This window comes from Panicum hallii, chromosome 9, assembly GCF_002211085.1.
Source record: "Panicum hallii strain FIL2 chromosome 9, PHallii_v3.1, whole genome shotgun sequence".
Classification (NCBI taxonomy): Eukaryota; Viridiplantae; Streptophyta; class Magnoliopsida; order Poales; family Poaceae; genus Panicum; species Panicum hallii.
The window spans coordinates 57,878,842-57,897,188 of record NC_038050.1 but is presented as its reverse complement, the minus strand read 5'-3'; the positions used below and the strand labels follow the sequence as shown (position 1 = coordinate 57,897,188).

The window sequence follows — 18,347 nt, the reverse complement described above, 5'->3', positions numbered from 1 at the left end:
ACGTCCACTAGCAATATATTGTACTCTCTAAACAAAATGATCTAAGAAACATCATATAAAAAGAGACTGTGACACCCTCAAACCTTCTCTCCCCTGGGCTGGAGCCCCTCTCGCCGAGGCCCACCCACCTTCCCTCTGGGCCGCGCAGGCTAGTGCCCTAGCTCCCCTCCCGTCTCTCCCTTCACCCGCACTGGGCCAAGACGACAGCCCACCAGGTCGCGCCCTCCTTCTCCTCACTTGTCTCACTGGAACGCGGCCCCGTGCATCCAACTCGCCGACATGTGGACCCCAACCGTCAGGGCCTTCTTCCAACTCGTGATGGCCATAGACTCCTCCCAATCTCTCCATCGATTCAAATCCCCTCCCCTCTAACTTGGACTCTCATCTATCTCTACTTACAAACTCTAATTCCTTGCAGATAGAGCTCTCCCGCTGCTATATAAGTCACCCCCGAGCGCACCCTGGTTCCCCTCCTCCAACCACGACAACCCCGATGAGCTGCCACACCCTTCTCGCGCTGTACCCATGATTCCAAGGCCGAAGCGACCTCACCGAGCCCCAAGATTTGTTCCCCAAACTCTCGTGCACGATCCCGAGAGGTTCGTGGCGGAGTCCGGTGCCCGGCGACCTCCTCACGACGCACGCCATCCACCGCGGCCGCCTCTGCACGTCGCCCGCTGAGCACATGCCTCCCCACATTGCGTGACACCCCTAGGTGAGCTCTCCAAGTTCCTATCCTCTCCTAGCTCATCAGCAGTGAGGTCCCATGGCTGGAGACCCTCTTCGACGTGGTCTCCGGTGTCTAGAGATACAACTATTTCATAATTGGTTTGTTGCATATGATAGGACATGTTGATCAAAATGAGATTATGTTTGATTGGTTGTATATGAAACTCAAAATAAAAATAATATATATATATTAAAAATATATAAATAAGTGTGGTCTAGTTTTGTTTGTAAAAATATCAACAACACAATGCTATAATTAGTTTTTTAATCATATATATAATTAAAAGATATAACTAGAATGTTAAACAAAAAACACATCTCAATTCCTGTGCCTGCATCAAACCAATCTGGCTCCATAGAGAAGCTCGTTTCATATACATTAGTCTGGCCAGAGGCTACTGTTTGCATACATTAGTCTGGCCAGAGGCTACATTAATCATATCCATAGAGAAGCTCGTTTCAAACCAGTCTGGCCAGAGGCTACTGTTTGCATTAGTTGGGACTGGCTCCAGAAGCAATATTACAGGCAACCGAGCACAGTGAAATTGCATACAGTGAGCCTGGTTGGCCGATATGCAACTAACCAATCGCCTCCAAAGAGAAGCCAATCGGGATGTGACGAGTGTTCAGCTGCCGTGTTACAAAGTGTCAAGCAAAAGACAAGATGGGCGTGACCGACGTTGCATGGCGCGTATTTGTTTCATGCAGAAGTCGCGTATCGACATCGGAGTATCCGAACTGGAATCGATTGAGTCCAGTCATCAGCCGATTCCAGAAAGTACATAGCGATAGAAATAAAATCTTGTGAGGGGTCCTGATCGAGATAGACGAGTACCCGTTCCATCCTCACATAAGAAGGGAATTGGTTTGCTGTTTTACGTGGAAAACAGTCGTTCGTTCGTTACAAAAAACGATCAATCTTTCATTGGTGTTGGTGGCAATTACCAACAACATAGTCTACCAAACCTGTGTGGCTAGTCTACCAAACCTGTGTTACCTCTACATTTGATAATGAGGACCCAAACAAGGCGTCAAAGCGCATTCATCAAGTGGTCGACATTCCTTTTAGTGGAGAGCAACAGTATATTGTCAAAAATGACCCCGTTGGGGGAGCAGCATTGTGTATAGGGGTTTGTCCAACAGCTGGTAAGCGTAAATGTCTTCAAATATTTCATCGATGATTTGCTTTATTCAGTTACTCTTTCCGTCCCTTTTTGAACTAGAAAGTGTCATATAAAAAAAAGGAAAGGGAGAGTAACTACTAATCTCACCGTTTGTGGAGATGCAGAAGGGAATTCAGTCAAGGAGATCATTCCTACTGCTGCCAAAACCATCAGTGACGCTGCTAGCGAGGTCAAGCGTGCTGCTGAAAACATCAAGACCGAATTCGAATCTTTCATCAAGACCGTCACCAAATCCGCCAAGGTCACCGATGAGGATAGTTTCAAGAATGCCAGGGAAGCCGTCAAAAAAACCATAAAAAACGCCCAAGATGCTGCCTCCAAGGCTGTTGCAGCCGCATCTGATTTGGAAACTGCTACTAGCATGGCCCTTGACACCCCTGCAAGTAAGATATGGAGAATTATTTAGTTTTTGTTATTTACCAGAGATCATTCAAAGTAGACCTGTAACTGCATGCTGCTATCACTTACTACAAGCCTTTTTATTATTTACCAGAAATCATTCAAAACTGACTTTAAATTGAGTATAATAGACTATTAATTTATTTCACTGTAATGTAGAAAGGAAATAATTCTATTATGAAAATATTTACTCAAACACAAAATCTATCAATACGATTTATGAATATTTGGAAAGGTGCTGCTCCTCAATTATTGTTTTTTAGAAAACATTGAAAGAATTGGAATGGAAGCCCCAACACATTCTTGCCTTGCATATTGAAGATCCCCAATTAATGACCACACAGATTCTATTCATATTTATTTTCTTTGGAATCACTGTATCACCCGAATTTTAGAAAAACAGATTGGACATTAAACTTGGTCTAATGTCAGCGGGGAAGCAATTGATCACCATCTTAATTATTACCCGATCTTATTTACGCTGCAATTTGAGTTCAGATGCAAATAACACCACTGTGCAAAAATTTGATGGAGCAAGTCATCCTCAACGACCACCTTCGAGCGACAATTTGACAGCGGGAGCAGAGAAGGTAATTCAGAACAAACCAATCTGGTACTTCATTTTTTTAGGAACCAGGAATATCTATTAATATTCCAGCTAGCATCTGCAATGAGAAGCACACATATTTGTCCATTATTGCTAATTTATTCTGCCTATGCTACCAATATTCTCTTTCAGTTAAATGTGCAACTTACTTTCAAGAACTATACAACATCTCTTATGTTTTTTCTTGATCAACCTAACAAAGTCATTTGTTTTATACATATTTGGAAATTTCTTGTGATTTACATAGCTATAGTGCTTGTTTATGTGTAGACCGGTATCTATGCAAGATGGGTGTTTTACCTTCTTCACTTATCTTAGAATCCCCCCTATTTTGGTATGATAAGATCGAGGGAGTCTGTGAATTATGTGTCACCTCATACAAATTGTAAATTAGGACCTGTTCCAGTCTTATCATTGATCTCAATAGACAACAAACTAAATAAAAAAACATTTTTATCATGTAAAATGGTTCTACTGTAAACACTGAATCCAAAGCATTTGGCCCTTACCACTTTAAATTTAAAAAAATGCCTTTAAGTTGCACATAATTTTAGCTTTCAAAATACTTATACTCTCTTCGTCTTTAAATTGTTATCGCTGACTAGTTCATTTTTAACTAACCAATGACAAAAATTAAATAACGGAGGGAGTATTTACTTACTTCAAAATTCAATAGATAGGGTTCCCAAATGTATGTTGTTTCAAAATTATGATTTTTGCAAAGTGCAAAAATTTCAATGTTTTAAGTAAACTTGAATTCTGTACGAAACACTAGGTTCTAGACATGTTTCACTTTATAGCTTGATTGTACATTGAATAATTCCATTTGTCATAGGTTTGGAAGAGCGAAAAGGACGCCAAAGGAAAACAAAAAAAAATGACCCATTATAATCAAATAATGTTCTGATTCTGGTGCTGAAATCTGTAACATGTTCATTCCTCCAACTGGGTTTCATGTGGCATTTTGCTTTTGCAACCATGGTTATTTCTCTATGTAACTTTGTTTCATATCTTTCGTATTTATTGTTAGTTGTGAACTTGTGGCTTGTGAGTATCTAAGTGATTGTTATATTTATTTTCAGTCATGAATCTTGTTATAGTATAACCGTATTGTTCTATTTGATGCCATTCATGTGTAGTTCTGTATAACTATGGATACTAAATTGCACATGTTCCATGTAACGTCCACTAGCAATATATTGTACTCCAAACAAAATGAACTAAGAAACATCATATAAAAAGAGACAGAGGGAGTAAACATGTCAACCCCCTTAATTGAGCTCAAATCTTTCATGCTTGCCTCCTTAATTCCCACGGTCAAACGAGCATGAACTATGCAAAGTTGGTCTTGAATTCCTCCCATGTGATAGATGTTGCATTGTCCAAACAATCAGTAGATGGTATCAGTTGATGAGAAGCAAAAAAACACATTCTCTTGCTGCATTGCACTGGGCAATTAGTATCTTCTCACTATTCTTGACCAGTCGTCTGCTTAATTCAAGCAGTCCTTGACTTGCGAGAGACTAGGCCGCCTAGTCGTTAGGAACTCTCCCAAACTGATGATCTTACAGTGGTCTTCATGGCAAGTTGTGCCTTGTGCGGCTGCTGCTTGTGTAATTCAGTGAATGTCTGAATACAACTGCTAGGAAAGTCTTCTCGAAGTCCATCTGAATATCTGATGAACTAGTCCAAGTGTTCTCCTGTGAGATGTAAAGGGCATAGTGCACTCCATGCAGCTACCTCTCCTTCGTATCCATGACACTCAGCTTCTCTCAATGTCTTTGAGTAGTGCCTTGTGGCAGCAATTCTTGATGTCAACGAGAGCTTCATCAACCTCTGAATATTCTACCTCAATCTCAATCTCCACATTCTCATGGTTCATTGTTCTTGCTCGATCTTCTGGTCATCATTTTCAGTGCCACGGCTACATCCGCGGCCTCTACCACGAGCAGCCATACGCGCACTCGCTCTCCACGGCATGGTTCTAATGAATCAAGAAACAAATAAATAAACAATTAATATACTATCGAATAGAAAGAAGCATGCAGAAGGAATATCAACAGAAAGAAAATGCAATGTATGCCATGCAACCCTTCTATTATGCATGTGTGTCAAATTTAATTAAAATTTCTCTCTACTAGTCCTTCAAAGCATGTACAATCTAGAGGCCATAGAATGTTTCTCCAAACATAGGCGACACCTAAGAGGCTGCATGATATAATAGAGAATCTCTAAAATTAGTCACATTATAAATGTTGTTAAGAGACATAATGTACATATATCGCAAATTGAAAACATAATTGTTGCTAGCAGACATGATCCACAAAAGAAAATAAATTTGTAAAGATCTAGCACTATGTTATGTACAAATTTTCTATTAACGAATTTAATAAAAGACATCACTACTATACCAAATCGTCTTCCCTCTAACGAAATATACTAGTTCAAGATCCATGTTCAATGGAATTTTAGTGAGCTTTGGCATCCAATTGTTAATCATATCTCTCTATGACTCTTATTTATTGGGTGGCATCTAATGTCTGGGCTCCCAACTCCATGCCTTGAAGCCCAAAACTATTTTGATAGCTTTGCTAAGCAACCAATACTATGTTTGTGAATGTCCAACATTCACCTTAATCACAATGATGGCCAATGGTGTTTTGCTTTGGCAAACACACAATGCAATGATCACAGTTATATAAGTGCAACTATTGTTAAAAGGCATAAAAACGTAGCTATTATGAGAAAAGCTATTTTATCATGACAAAAATATCTACTATATGTAATGTATGAAACGAATAGTAAGACAGGAAGGTAAACATCACAAGCATATAATCATATCATATTTGTGAATAGTATGGTCTTTAGATTAATTACGGTCTTCATCTCCATGGTGGCATCATGAACTCCATCGCCATGCCTCGTCTTGTCTTGTGGTGATCGCCATCGCGAACATGCCTTGAGGTTACCTCCATGAAGAAATAAAGCTACTACAACTCACAGCTAGTGAAGAAATTACATGAGGAACCATTCATGTCTTCACAAGTCAACACGCAGGTCGTTATACAATAATGCACAATCTCAACCCGGTTCTGTTAACTTGCAACACGCAGGTATGCACAAATGTTACACACAAATTATCACATGACATTGAGATCATACTATTGACATCACATACTGCAAAAACAAGTTAGGCGTACTTCATTTTTCTACAAAACATGCAGTATAAAAGATTGCAACGGTGGTCCTGACTTTCATAAAACATTTCATCAGATTGATCAAATCAACAATCTGAGACTTTCAGAACTAGAAACAGATTAGCACTCATGACGTCAATCTGTTGCCATAGTCTACTGTACATGTATGCAATTAGCCCCGATGATGATTCCAATCATTGGGGGCAAGTTGTGTACACAACAGAGAGAGGGAGAGGATGAACAAACCCCTTCAACCATATATGGTGCAATCTACTTCAACCTCGTACAACCAATTGATCTAATCAAATCCGTGCATCAACAAGATTCATCCTATGAATCTAGATCCAAACCAAGAATATGCAAGATTGCTCTGATACCATTGTAAGGAAATGAACTAGATACATCTACCACTTCATCCAGAAAACTTGCGAATAGGAGATCAGATCACTAGATGTGTGGCAAAGCCGAAGAAGAGTTGGAGTAGCGATCTAACATAGTCGCGCATATATGAGAGGAAGTAGCCGATCTCATTCCTCTCCTCCTTGTAGCTGATCAACACAACAATAACAACAGCACCACCATGTAGATCACACGTACGGAGAGGAACTCTAGCTGTGTGTTGGTGTGCTAGCACCGCACATGCAGCAAGGTCTCGAGATTCGGGTCTGGGAGTGAGGCAATGACTAGGTAACGTGAGTTGTGGAAGGACTTGTAATCCTTGGCTCACCCATGTATTTATAAAGCGAATAATAGACTACGGACTATTAAACCTCTAAACCCAATATGAGTTGGACCTTAATCCGAATTGTGACTGATTGCCTCTGGTACATGTCACAAACAATAAGCACTACACTAAGAATTTGGAATAACTCATAACATAAACAAAGAGTTCACGAAATTAAGATCACATAAATATACAATCATGTGGTGATAGCCTACTCCCATCGATTCTTTTTTTTTCATCACTAAGAATTATTTCTTTGGGCAGCTGATAATAGAACAAACTGCTTGTATAATAGAGCAAACGAAGATGATAATGCCACCGAGGGACAGTGCCAACATGGCCATGTTTTGCATCTTTTGGAGCTTCAACCAAGAGATGTTTTGGTAGGTGCAGGAGTGGAAGCGACTGTCCAGTGCATCAGCTATCTTCTGAAGATAGTTTTCGATTGGAAGATTAGGAGAAAACCCAGAGGTGATCTCGGAGATCCTGGTGGCAGCGAGGTTGTTATTTTGCAGATTGTTATCAATGATCCTCTTCTTGCTCAGAAACGCTATGTCCTGGTCACATCTTGCAAGCTTTGACAGAAAGAAACAGTAGGAGGTAACGTGCTTATTTACGCAGATGTTGTACTTTTCCAACAGCATCAAGTTACGCAGCATTGGCAGTGTATCCGTGTAGATGATCAAGGGAGGGATATGTAGGCGGCCACACCGGCCGAGGCTCACATCCAGTATGCTGCGAGTGCATGCACCGTCTAGTGGGCGGTACAGAAAAGTCACCGCAGCATGCTCCTCGTAGTTTGTTGCCCTATCCCATATGGTGTCGGGGGAGCTTGACCCTAATAATACTGTGGGAACACTTGTTGTAATGATCATGTGTACGAGCTCCAAAAGATGCCGGAAATCCAGGTTTTTTGCAGGTTCCCCTCTAATATATTTCTGCCACTGAAGATGTTCACAGACCCATTTGACCATCAGATCTTTCAGCTGCGGTCTTGTTCTTCCCTGGACTAACCTGGTATACAGGGTATCAAGGACCTTGAACGGTATCTGGTTCTCGTAGAGGAAGAGAACATCACGAACAATATCAGGTTCTGAGTTAGTACACAGGAACCTGTTCAAGTCGTCAGCAGCCACCTGATGATCCATTATGTTTTTCATGTTGAGGCATTGAGAGAGGATGTAACATCCGTCTCGCACCATCTCCAGGATGCTCTTATCTGTCAGATCCGGGACGACATCAAGATCGTAGAAAGAACGCAGCGACGGGCTGTTCTCCTGGAGTTCCCTAACAATAATATCTTGGTGCTCCACATTACATTCAGTCAAGAAATCATCCAAGCATCGATTCTTTTCATCACGCCTCCTCATGTTTTCAATATTTCCCCTATAAAGTTTGGGTGTCATGAGTCCGATTACCACGTGTCGGGGCATGTATGCCTCCACATGCACTGATTTGATGAATTCATCCACCTTCTTGATTACTGGGCCTGCAGATTAGATACAACAAATCGGAACCAACTGTAAATTGTTGTTCGTCATATGGAAGGATTAATATATATATTTCATACCAGAAGATAAATTAAGGTGCAAGTGTATGCTTATATGATTCATGTGTTCACCAGGCTGTTTTTCTTATCTCTATGGCCGTCACTACAGGAAAAACGTTGAAAGAACACAGCTGAAACTAAGTATGTCCATTATCGTTACCCGATGGACTTAATGTAAAATACATTGGCTACCGACATATATTAAGCATGTCGGTAGGAGGAGATAGCTGACATACTTAACACAAGTATGTTGCAGTGGTTCTTTCGCCGACGTACTTATTGTGGTATTGGTGCCCATGCACGTGACTCAGGGAGTTAAGTATGTGGGTTACCCAAGGGACCCTCCCTCCAGCCCGAATCAATAACTACTACTTCCTCCGATCCTAAATACATATCACCGACTAACTCATTTTTGAATTTGTGACATGTATTTAAGACCGGAGGAGTATAAAATACCTCAACAGTGTCTAAAAAGCACAACAGTGGTGGACATATTCCACACGCTACTGGTACCATGCCACTGCTAAATACAAATAGATTTGCTATTTATCCTTATTTAAATTTTTTTGTTTCATCCACCTCCTTTTTGGACCTTCGGATCATCACAAGGAGGAGTACGATGCTGTCTCTCTTTTCCATCTCTCTCCTTCACACAACGCTTTTATTTTATCTATTTATGTTTTTTCTTTTTCTTTTTCCTTTTTTCACTCTGTATTTTTTCTCTCTATATGTATTAATGTCCATCATCTATATCTATACTTATTGTATCTATTTATGTTTTTTTCTTTTACCCTTTTTCTCTTTGTATTTATTTTTGTCCATCGTCTATCTCTTTAATTATTATTTTGTTTCTATTTTTTGTTTTATTTTTTTCTATCTGTATTTTCTTGTCTATATGTTATTTTGGTTTTCTTTTTTCACTCTGTATTTATTTTTAATCATCATTTATTTCTATATTTACTATATCTATATTGAATATATTATGATTTGATATATTTTTGTTAATTCTTACTTGAAATATGTGAGATATAAGTATAAATATAAATTTTATATATGATTTTTTTTACTGAAATACGACGCGATCGAAACTTGCCAGCGGGTAGTGCTTTACACTCCATTCTTAATTAATCCTAGTGATTGATCTTATATAATTAGTTCTAGAGTCATCATTGTCCACAATATAAAGTAACGTTTAGGGCTACTTCTCTATTATTAATGATTAGATGTGATCGAATGAATGGTTAATAATAATTCCAAACATCGTAACAAATCTCATCTCTAGATACATAGGTAATAATTGACAACAAGATCTAAAGATATGCGACGTATATATCTAATCGGCAACAAAATTTAGCAAACAAATTCGCTACAACGTACCTTCAAGCTCTATGGACTGTTGTTGCTGTGGCGCCATCCCCGCGGTATTGAGCCGGAAATTTTGCAAGGGAACCTTCAATAATGGAACATAAGGGGGGCTATATATGGTACGTAGTACATCGATGAAATGGCCAACCCACTCTTTTTTCCTAATGTATTCTTAATTACAGAAGTGCGCATCCCACAATGCGAAAGGTGAAATGGCCATCCCACTCATTTCTGATTTCTCTATCAGTTATCCCTCTGTAACTATGAAGTTCATTATCCTACTAATCTTCTAGGCGTGCTTAAAAAGCACAAGATTCCGAGCCCTCTTTTGTTGATTTTATAGCTATTTACATCCACGACTTATTTGCCACAGTACCTTTTCCTCTTAAAGGGGTGAATTAGAAAAGATCCACTCCAATGCTACTTGCATTTTTTTCAACAAAGGTGCTGCTCGCTTTAACTCAAAAGAGATGTTTCATCGATTTCAAATTCTTTGCATTGAGTGGATGCAATGATGATTGATATAGGCCGGGTCTGTGCGGTCTAAAGTCTCTTGTACATTTTTTTCAAGCTCCAAAAAGAAAAACAAAGACTATAATAATGTTGGATGTGAATTTTGGCAATTAACGATACTAGAGTCTTTGATTTGTGTTAAGCAGGAATCGGCGAAAGGAGTACGAATTAGAAAGAGTACGATCAAATATTTCAAAACAGAGAGAGTATATGTTAAATATTTCATTCATTACATAGAGGCAATGTATTAATTCAGTTTGTATAAGCGTATCTTACGCCAAAAGGAGTATAATAGTGAAACTCTTTGTAAAGTGACTTTTTATTTCAATTACCTCGGCTGGAAAAAACTCCCAAGAGACCAAGTACTAATTATAGTTGTACATACTACCTCCCTTTTTTATTTAGTTTTTAACTAGCCAATATTAAATAAAAACAGGAAGATAGTATATGTTTAAACTATCTACACTGCACCATGGAAAAAGCACCCTAACCCTCATTAAGAGTAAAAACTCTTGCAACCATGTAACTAGAATCATACGTGCTCCCTCCGATCCCAAATAATTGACGTTTTGAATTAATCGATGTCAATTATTTAGAAAAGGAGGGAGTACAACGAAGAGGGGAGAGAGAGAGAGAGAGAGAGAGAGAGAGAGAAACAGAGAGTCTAATGATCTAGGACGTTGTCTGTTTAGTAAAGAGGATGACACTAGCTAGCCACATTATATTTTTGTGCTCTAATGGCAAAGTTGCAATGTGTGCTGGATAGAGATAGTGGGTTGATAGGATACCCCTTGTATTGAATATGACATGCGGATGTGCTCTGCTGGTAAGAAATTTTCTAAAAAAAAATGAAAAATCTCACGTAACACCTATATGACTATTTTGGGTGCGCTATCGTTTGAACTCTGTAGCTCGTTACGAACCATATGATCCATCGTGAAAGTTTGATTGCCTCAATTTTTGTTCTAACATATATCTGCCTTAAAGCAGGAATGGTGCGTACGTAACAAGAGGAGCAAAAGGACTAAAGGAGGACCTACAGAAATGGTTTCAACCTGTGAAAAAGTAAAAATAGCATTGAAATTTGGAAATAAAAAACTTAAAAGGTTGAAGAAAGTTCTGAAAGGATGGAACCTGAATGTTGAAGGTGAACATAAAAAAATTAAAAAATATCTTTCCAAAATAATCAAAGATATTGATATCAAGAGTGAGAGTTTTGGTGTTTCTGCTAGTGATAGACAGACAAGACTGGACTGTGAGATCAAATTAGAACAAATTGATAGGGAAACTGAAATAAAAATAAAACAAAGGATGAGAGAAAAATATTTTAGAAGGGGATGAAAATACAAAATATTTTCATCTAAAAGCAAAAGGGAAAAGAAAAAAAGACTAGAATTCTCGCTCTTCAAAGCAATGACCAAATTATATAAGGAGAAAATGTGATCAATAAGGTGGCAACTGAATTCTACTATGAACTTTTTGGCCAAAGTAATGTGACTCATAACTCCATGATTGAGTTTGAGATGTCAAAAATCAGTCAGTTGGAGAGAGAATCCATTACTGCACCATTTACTTTAAAAGAACCCAAAAAACTTATGTTTAGTCTTAAACATAACAGTGCACCTAGCCTTGACTAGTCCAAAAGCACGTGTGTCACGCACATAAAAATAAAATAATTACTTATTAATAAATTTTAAGTAGAAAGGATCAACCATAGTTTTTAGGGTTTAGAAAGAACAATATTATCTATAATGAAAATATTGCATTAATGCATATAGTGGCTACGGACTGATGCATCATGAAGCCAATGACTCACCGCTGGCCATCCTAACAATATCTCGAGTCACCGCTAATGAAGCAAAATAAGGTCAGATGATGGAGACGGAACATATGTGGTGTTAGGTCCTTAAAGTCTACTCTCACCTTTTTTTATTTATTGACATTTTAGACAAAAATTTTGAACTAAATACCATGTTCCAAACGTCAATATAAAGAAAATGGATGAGTACAAAAGAACAAAGCAACTGTAATCACACCACAGATAATGATAACCACCAACAATGTTGTTTGGGGTCAACTTAGATCATTTTTGAGCTTTGCAATTTTAGTCAAACAAGTTGGCAATGCTATTTTAATTGTACCCTAATGACACCTTGTATCTGCAGTCCGCGGCAAGCTCTATATATGACGCTCTTGCGCGTGATGCCCGGCATGTGTTGTGTTACTTCTATGTCTTAGTTAGTGTGTGTGTTTTTTATTCCCGCGAATAATGGGTGACGAGCCAGGGGGGGTGTCCTACACCATCACCAACGCCCACCCTTGCATGGCGCGCGTACAAGGAGTGGGGCACCCGGTTCTCGCGCCACCGTGGGCGATGCGCGCATCTTGCGCATCCCACATGGCGTTGTTCACGGAGATGATGGAGGACCGGGCGTGCAGGCCGTTTGGCGGCCGCTTTCTATAAGGGCAATGAAAAATGCAAAAACGGTGGAACGTTGGGCCACCACAAAGATCCAGTCTCGCGCGAGTTTCTCGTGTCCACATCGCGTGCGTTCTTCGTGTTCATCGGCAGCGAGCTCCGGCGCTAACAATTAGCATCAGAGCCGGTCGACGTGGGTGCGCTGCTGTCATCAAGTGAGCAAGTATGCCTCGGGTCAGGTCATCCTGTCCTCCGCCGACAAGGACGTCAACGGGTGGCGACGGTGGGAGTTCAGGATCGATCATCATACATCGCTCATGAAGTCCAACTACCATGATTGGGCGGCGCTCATGCACGTCATGCTGCAGGCGAGGGGCCTGTGGGATGCGGTGAAGTCCGGGACGGACGACTACACCGAAGACCGGATGGTGTTGGAGGTGATTACCAAGGTAGTTCCCCCCGGAGCTGATGGGCACCATGGCGAACAAAGCGACGGCGAAGCTCGCGTAGGAGTCCTTGGAGCTCCGGAACATCGGCGTGGATCGGGTGCGCAAGGCGCGCGTGAGCTCGCTCCGGCGGGAATTTGACGCGCTCAAGTTCCACGACGGGGAGACAGTGGAGGAGTTCGGTGTACGCATCGAGAAGCTGATGGCTCAAATCGCTGCGCTCGGCCACACCTACACTCATGAAGAGATCGTGCGGAAGTTCATGCAGGTTGTACCACCGAAGCTCGAGCAGATCGCGACGTCGATTGAGACACTGCTTGATCTCAGTGAGATCTCGGTTGATGCACTCATTGGGTGGCTCAAGGCAACAGAGGAACGCCAAGGTGGGAGCAGCGCTGGAGGTGACACCGTGGCGAAACTCAACCTCACGAGGACGAGTTGCTGGCACGATTATCCTGGCGCCTCAAGCTGACCAGGAACGGGGTCCCGGAATGTCACAAGGAGTCCACGTCAGGCAGTAAATGTGGGCGCGGTCACGGTCGCTGCGGAGGCCGTGACGACAGACGAGGCGGGCGCGACAGTCACAGTCACGATGGGCACGACACTGGGCGCGATGGCGGGCGCATCGTGGCCGGCCACGAATGCCGCTATTGCGGCAAGAAGGGACACTGGGCAAGAGTGTCGAAAGAAGAAGAAAGATGAGGCTGTCCATGCCTCACAGGTGGAGGAAGAGGTTGAAACCTCGCTCATGGTTGCCCGGGTCACGGTCTGCGAAGAGATCAAGCCTGTGACACCGGTGGCCAAAGAGGAGAAGGCGACGGTGCAGTTGACGACAGAGGTTGATCTCAATGAAGATCGCTGTTGACGTTTCTTATGCCACTCTCTCCAAGCATACGAAAATGTCAATGTAGCACTTCACCGGGAGTATTCTCCAGGTATCGTATTTAATCCAAGGGAAGCAGTGTCTCTATCACAACTTAAGGAAAGAAGAGTAATGGACAAGATAACAGCTTACGACTATCTCAAGCAGGGATACACGCTATCTGGAAGAGATAACGGACATACATACCTAGTCAGTTGCCCTAAAGTTAAGCTAAGGTTTCACCTTATCGGGAGATTTTAGGCTAAGCTACGACTCCTATATGACCTATCTACTCTATACCTATCACAGCACGTTACCCAGGATTCTGATACAGCACACTCTACAAGTCCTAGACTGCTTCGCGCCTCTGACATGTGGGTATCACAGCAAGAAATCCACACAAGGGGATACCTCAACCCCCAGATTCCGGGTGTATTAACGCGTCGACGGGGTGGACTACAGAGACCGACAGGTGCTGTCACCACCAGCGGCTACCACAACATTTCGTGCGATCACGCAAACCTTTAAAGTTGGAATTGCTCCCACACACCTTGTCCGCAAGTAAAACCAAGACCTTTCCCTTAGTTTTAGGAGAAGATCCCCAAGTTGATCCCGACTACTCCCAACTAAACCTAACGGTAGTAATCGGAGACCGAACCCAGGCGAATCACCCACACTAAAATAAACAGGTAGAGCAGGGCCCAAGTGGTAGTAACTATGCACGCATCTAAGCTCAAGGAAAAAGTAAATAAGTACTAGGCATATATCATGGCACATAATATAGAGCACTCAAGCTACCTATATAGAAATGAAATAAAGATAAAGTAACTCTAAAGTCTGACTCAAGGAAAACCGAAAAGGTACAAAGCTCACCCGGCCTCCAAAGAACTCAATCCGGAGTCCGCGCTATGCTCGACTCGACCTAAACTCCCGACAGGGCTACGCCCAAGCTAAAACTAAAGGAAGAGCAGTGCAACTCAAGTCTAAACTACGATTCCTTCTGTGTGAGTGTGTGTTGGAGACTCAGGAAGCAGCAGCTTAAATAGGGGCTCAAGGTCGGTAACTTCCGCACCGGCCGGTCTAGGGTTGGGCCGACCAGGCTGCCCACCGACCTACTCGAGCTCCCTCGGCCGTCCACGTGTCCATCCTTTCGTTGCCGCCAAGTTTTGTTCAAGTCCCAGGCCGGCCGGGCTGACCTAGCCCGCCTGGGGTGGCACCGACCTCCTGATGTCGGTTCCCAGGCCGGCCGAGATGGCTTGAGCCCGCCCGACCCTCTAGCCAGAGGAACTGACTGGTGGACCATCCAAAGAAGCTTGTTGGCGACGTGGATGACACGCTGGCGTGAGGGAAGTCGGGTTGGTGGAGCTCACAGGCTAGCCGGGCCCAAGGTGAGGCCGGTCGGCCCCCCTTAGCTAGGGTTGCTCGGTCCCTCCTGGACTCGGCCTCCTTAGGCCTTGCCCGACCCAGCCTGGCCGGGGACGTCAGTTTGGTGGACTCCCCAGGCCGGCCAGGCTGTGACCTATCTCGGTCGGGCCAGGGCTTGACCCCCAGGTCGGCCGGTCCTCCCCAATCCGGCTGGGCCATGGATGGTCGACCGGGCTAGGGTAAGGTCGGTTGGCCTCCCTTTTGCCTCGACACCGTCGACTTCCCGTTCAAGCGCGCATTTTCCATCATTTTCGACTCGAAACGAGTGTCTCCTTCTCCCGAGTCCCTGCATCGAATATTCAACAAAATTCGTGGAACTCGGTTAATAGATAGGGTAATACATGGTGAATTCTTGCAAAATCTCAATATGTTGGCACATAAAGTTAGCATTTAATGACTGCCAACACATCCCCCAAGCTTAAACCTTTGCTCATCCTCGAGTAAAGCCAAACTTGAAGCCGATAGCAAGAATTTAAAATAAAATGCAAGGACATAACCAAAGATCAGAAAAATGAAAAAGTAAACCGGCTTAGCTATACCTTGGGTTCCCTATGCTTGTCAAGAATCCGCTCCGATAATATTTTCAAGTTTTGAGTGGTTGAAAGATAGAACTTTCTGCTGGATAGTCTCTCCTACCTAGCCTCTTTTGAATTTGAACTCGGAGAGATTCATGTTGGTTCCTCAATGTTAACCTCTCAGGCACTCAATGATTATTTTCCTCACCTTGGCTCATAAATTTTTCTTTTTCCTACCACTAAAGGTTGATATGTGGAGCTCATGGGGTAGGTAAAGATGTTGCTCATGCCTTCATATATTGTCGAGTTAAGGGAAGATCCTAGTTAAATTCAAGAAACTTTTCGCAATCGATTTGGAGAAATGGAATGGTGTGGTGGAAAAGGAAGAAAATGGACACACGCAAAGTTTGAACTTTTGAATTTTCTCCCTCTTTCAAGAAATATTTTCCCCCTCTTTTTGCATGAGAGATTGAGAGCCTTTATTCTTTTCCTTCTCTTTTCCTCTCTTTTTTTTCAATACTTTTTTCTCTCTCTCTTTCTTTTTTATTTCTTTTCTTCTTCCTTCACTCTTTTTTTTGGGGGTTTGCAAAATATGAAACAGGAGAAAAATTCGGTGGGTTTCAAACTTGACAGGTACACTGGGTATGGTTTTTCATGGAGTGGTTATGTCGGTGGTGGATGCATGAATTCGGAGTGGATTTCAGCACACCGACATTTTGATGAGGCTAGCTAAAAAATTTTGCAATCAATTTTGAAAAGCTCAAAAACTTAGAAAGGACACATCCCTTAGCAAGACTCAACAAAATGCATGAGCAAATATGTGGATAGTATTTGGCCTTGGTGGAGATGTATATGTCATTGAGGAACCGAATAAATCATCTCCAAGAAAACTCATACTCAAGGCAAAGCAAGATTGAAAACCCAACATACTAATATCACATCTCCAAACAGCCTAAACATGGTCGTATAAGGAAAGAAAATCACTTGACTTTTGTGTCTACCAAGGCATAACCAAACTAATACACTCTTTTTGAATGAGCAAAGGTTATGGCCAAGCATTTTGAGACAAATTCAAACTAGCGGGAGATTTGCAAAGAATTAACCATGTCCTATGGAAGTATTTAATTCATCTAAACTAAGACTCTCTAAAGACTGACTGACTCGACTGACTCTTTTTTTTCAATGAGAAAGAGAACAAACTACTGCTAAGAACACATACAAGCAAGACGAAAAACAACAACAGATACACAACTTCTCAAGAGCCAGATATGAAAGAACTTCCGGGTGATAGGTGGGGTGTTGGAACGGTGGACATACCTTTGCCTTGAGGTCCCCTCCCCCAAGCTTAAATCTTTGCAAGATTTAAGCGTCAGGAAAAGGGTTCAAACCGAAGTGTTTGAAGATGCCCTGCAAAGCTCTGGTGTGGATGTCAAGGGACGACTGCATCTCCCCGTGAGACTGGAGATGCCTATCCATTGATGCCTCCATCCGTTCCGCGCCTGCCGCTGCCCGTTCAGCTTGGTCTGCAGTATACAAGATGTTGCGTTCCAACGGCTCATACCACAAGGGGTAACGAGCTGAGCGCGACGGACCTGCCTCCCAATCATTGTTACCATAGGAATACCTATGATAACCCAAACCGCTCTAGTCCTCAACCTCGGATTGATGGGACTGGGCGTTGGGGCTGTCCTCGTGCTGCTGAGGTTTGGCCTTCTGTTCCCGTTGGATACGCCCGCGTGTCCGAGGTCCTTCCGTGGTGCTATGGCGAGCTTTCTCTCGTGGCTCCGTCAGCTACAAGGTTAGTCTACGACAGGAATATAATAACAAATATGGAGCAGGAAGCTAGAAAATATCAGGCTGCCTCGGCCTTCATGGCGTTTCAGGGCTCGACTAAAACAGAAGCTGGAGAGAAGCTGGCAACACTGTGCATAGACCGTGGAGGGGAGTTCACGGCGCGCACGTTCCTGGAGTACTGTGAAAGGGAAGGTGTTCGATGCCATCTCACTGCCCCGTACTCACCACAGCAGAACAGGGTTGTGGAATGGCGAAGTCAAACAGTACTGGGAATGACCAGAAGCAAGATGAAGGCCATGTCTCTGCCGAGTTGGTTTTGGGGAGAAGCAACTCTGACAGCCGTGTTCCTGCTCAATCGGTCGGTGACACAGAGCATGGACGGACGAACGCCTTATGAGGTATGGCAGTACACTTCCTTCGTACGTTTGGTTGTGTGGCCCATGTGAAGCAGGGTTCCAAGCACCTATCCAAGCTGGAAAACAGGAGTACTCCCATGGTATTCGTGGGGTATGAACCGGGGAGCAAGGCGTGGAGATTTTATAACCTGGCGACGGGGCATGTTCATGTGTCACGGGACGCGATATTTGAAGAAGACAGGCCATGGAACTGGGGCGACACT

At 42.6% G+C, this 18,347-nt stretch overlaps 1 protein-coding gene and 1 long non-coding RNA gene across 2 annotated transcripts; one reads left to right on the top strand and one right to left on the bottom strand.

Moving 5' to 3' along the window:
• Positions 1-2,188: 2,188 nt before the first annotated feature.
• On the top strand, positions 2,189-4,101 carry LOC112877511. Its single transcript, XR_003225504.1, has 2 exons — positions 2,189-2,296; positions 2,811-4,101. It is a non-coding gene; the product is annotated as an uncharacterized LOC112877511 (long non-coding RNA).
• A 2,863-nt stretch (positions 4,102-6,964) lies between these two features.
• Positions 6,965-9,887, bottom strand: LOC112877180. The gene is made up of 2 exons (XM_025941395.1): positions 9,767-9,887; positions 6,965-8,329 (listed from the first exon to the last, which is right to left on the bottom strand). The coding sequence occupies exons 1-2, from the start codon at positions 9,801-9,803 to the stop codon at positions 7,089-7,091; spliced, it is 1,278 nt and encodes a 425-aa protein (XP_025797180.1). The 5' UTR covers positions 9,804-9,887; the 3' UTR covers positions 6,965-7,088.
• Between the last annotated feature and the right edge of the window lie 8,460 nt (positions 9,888-18,347).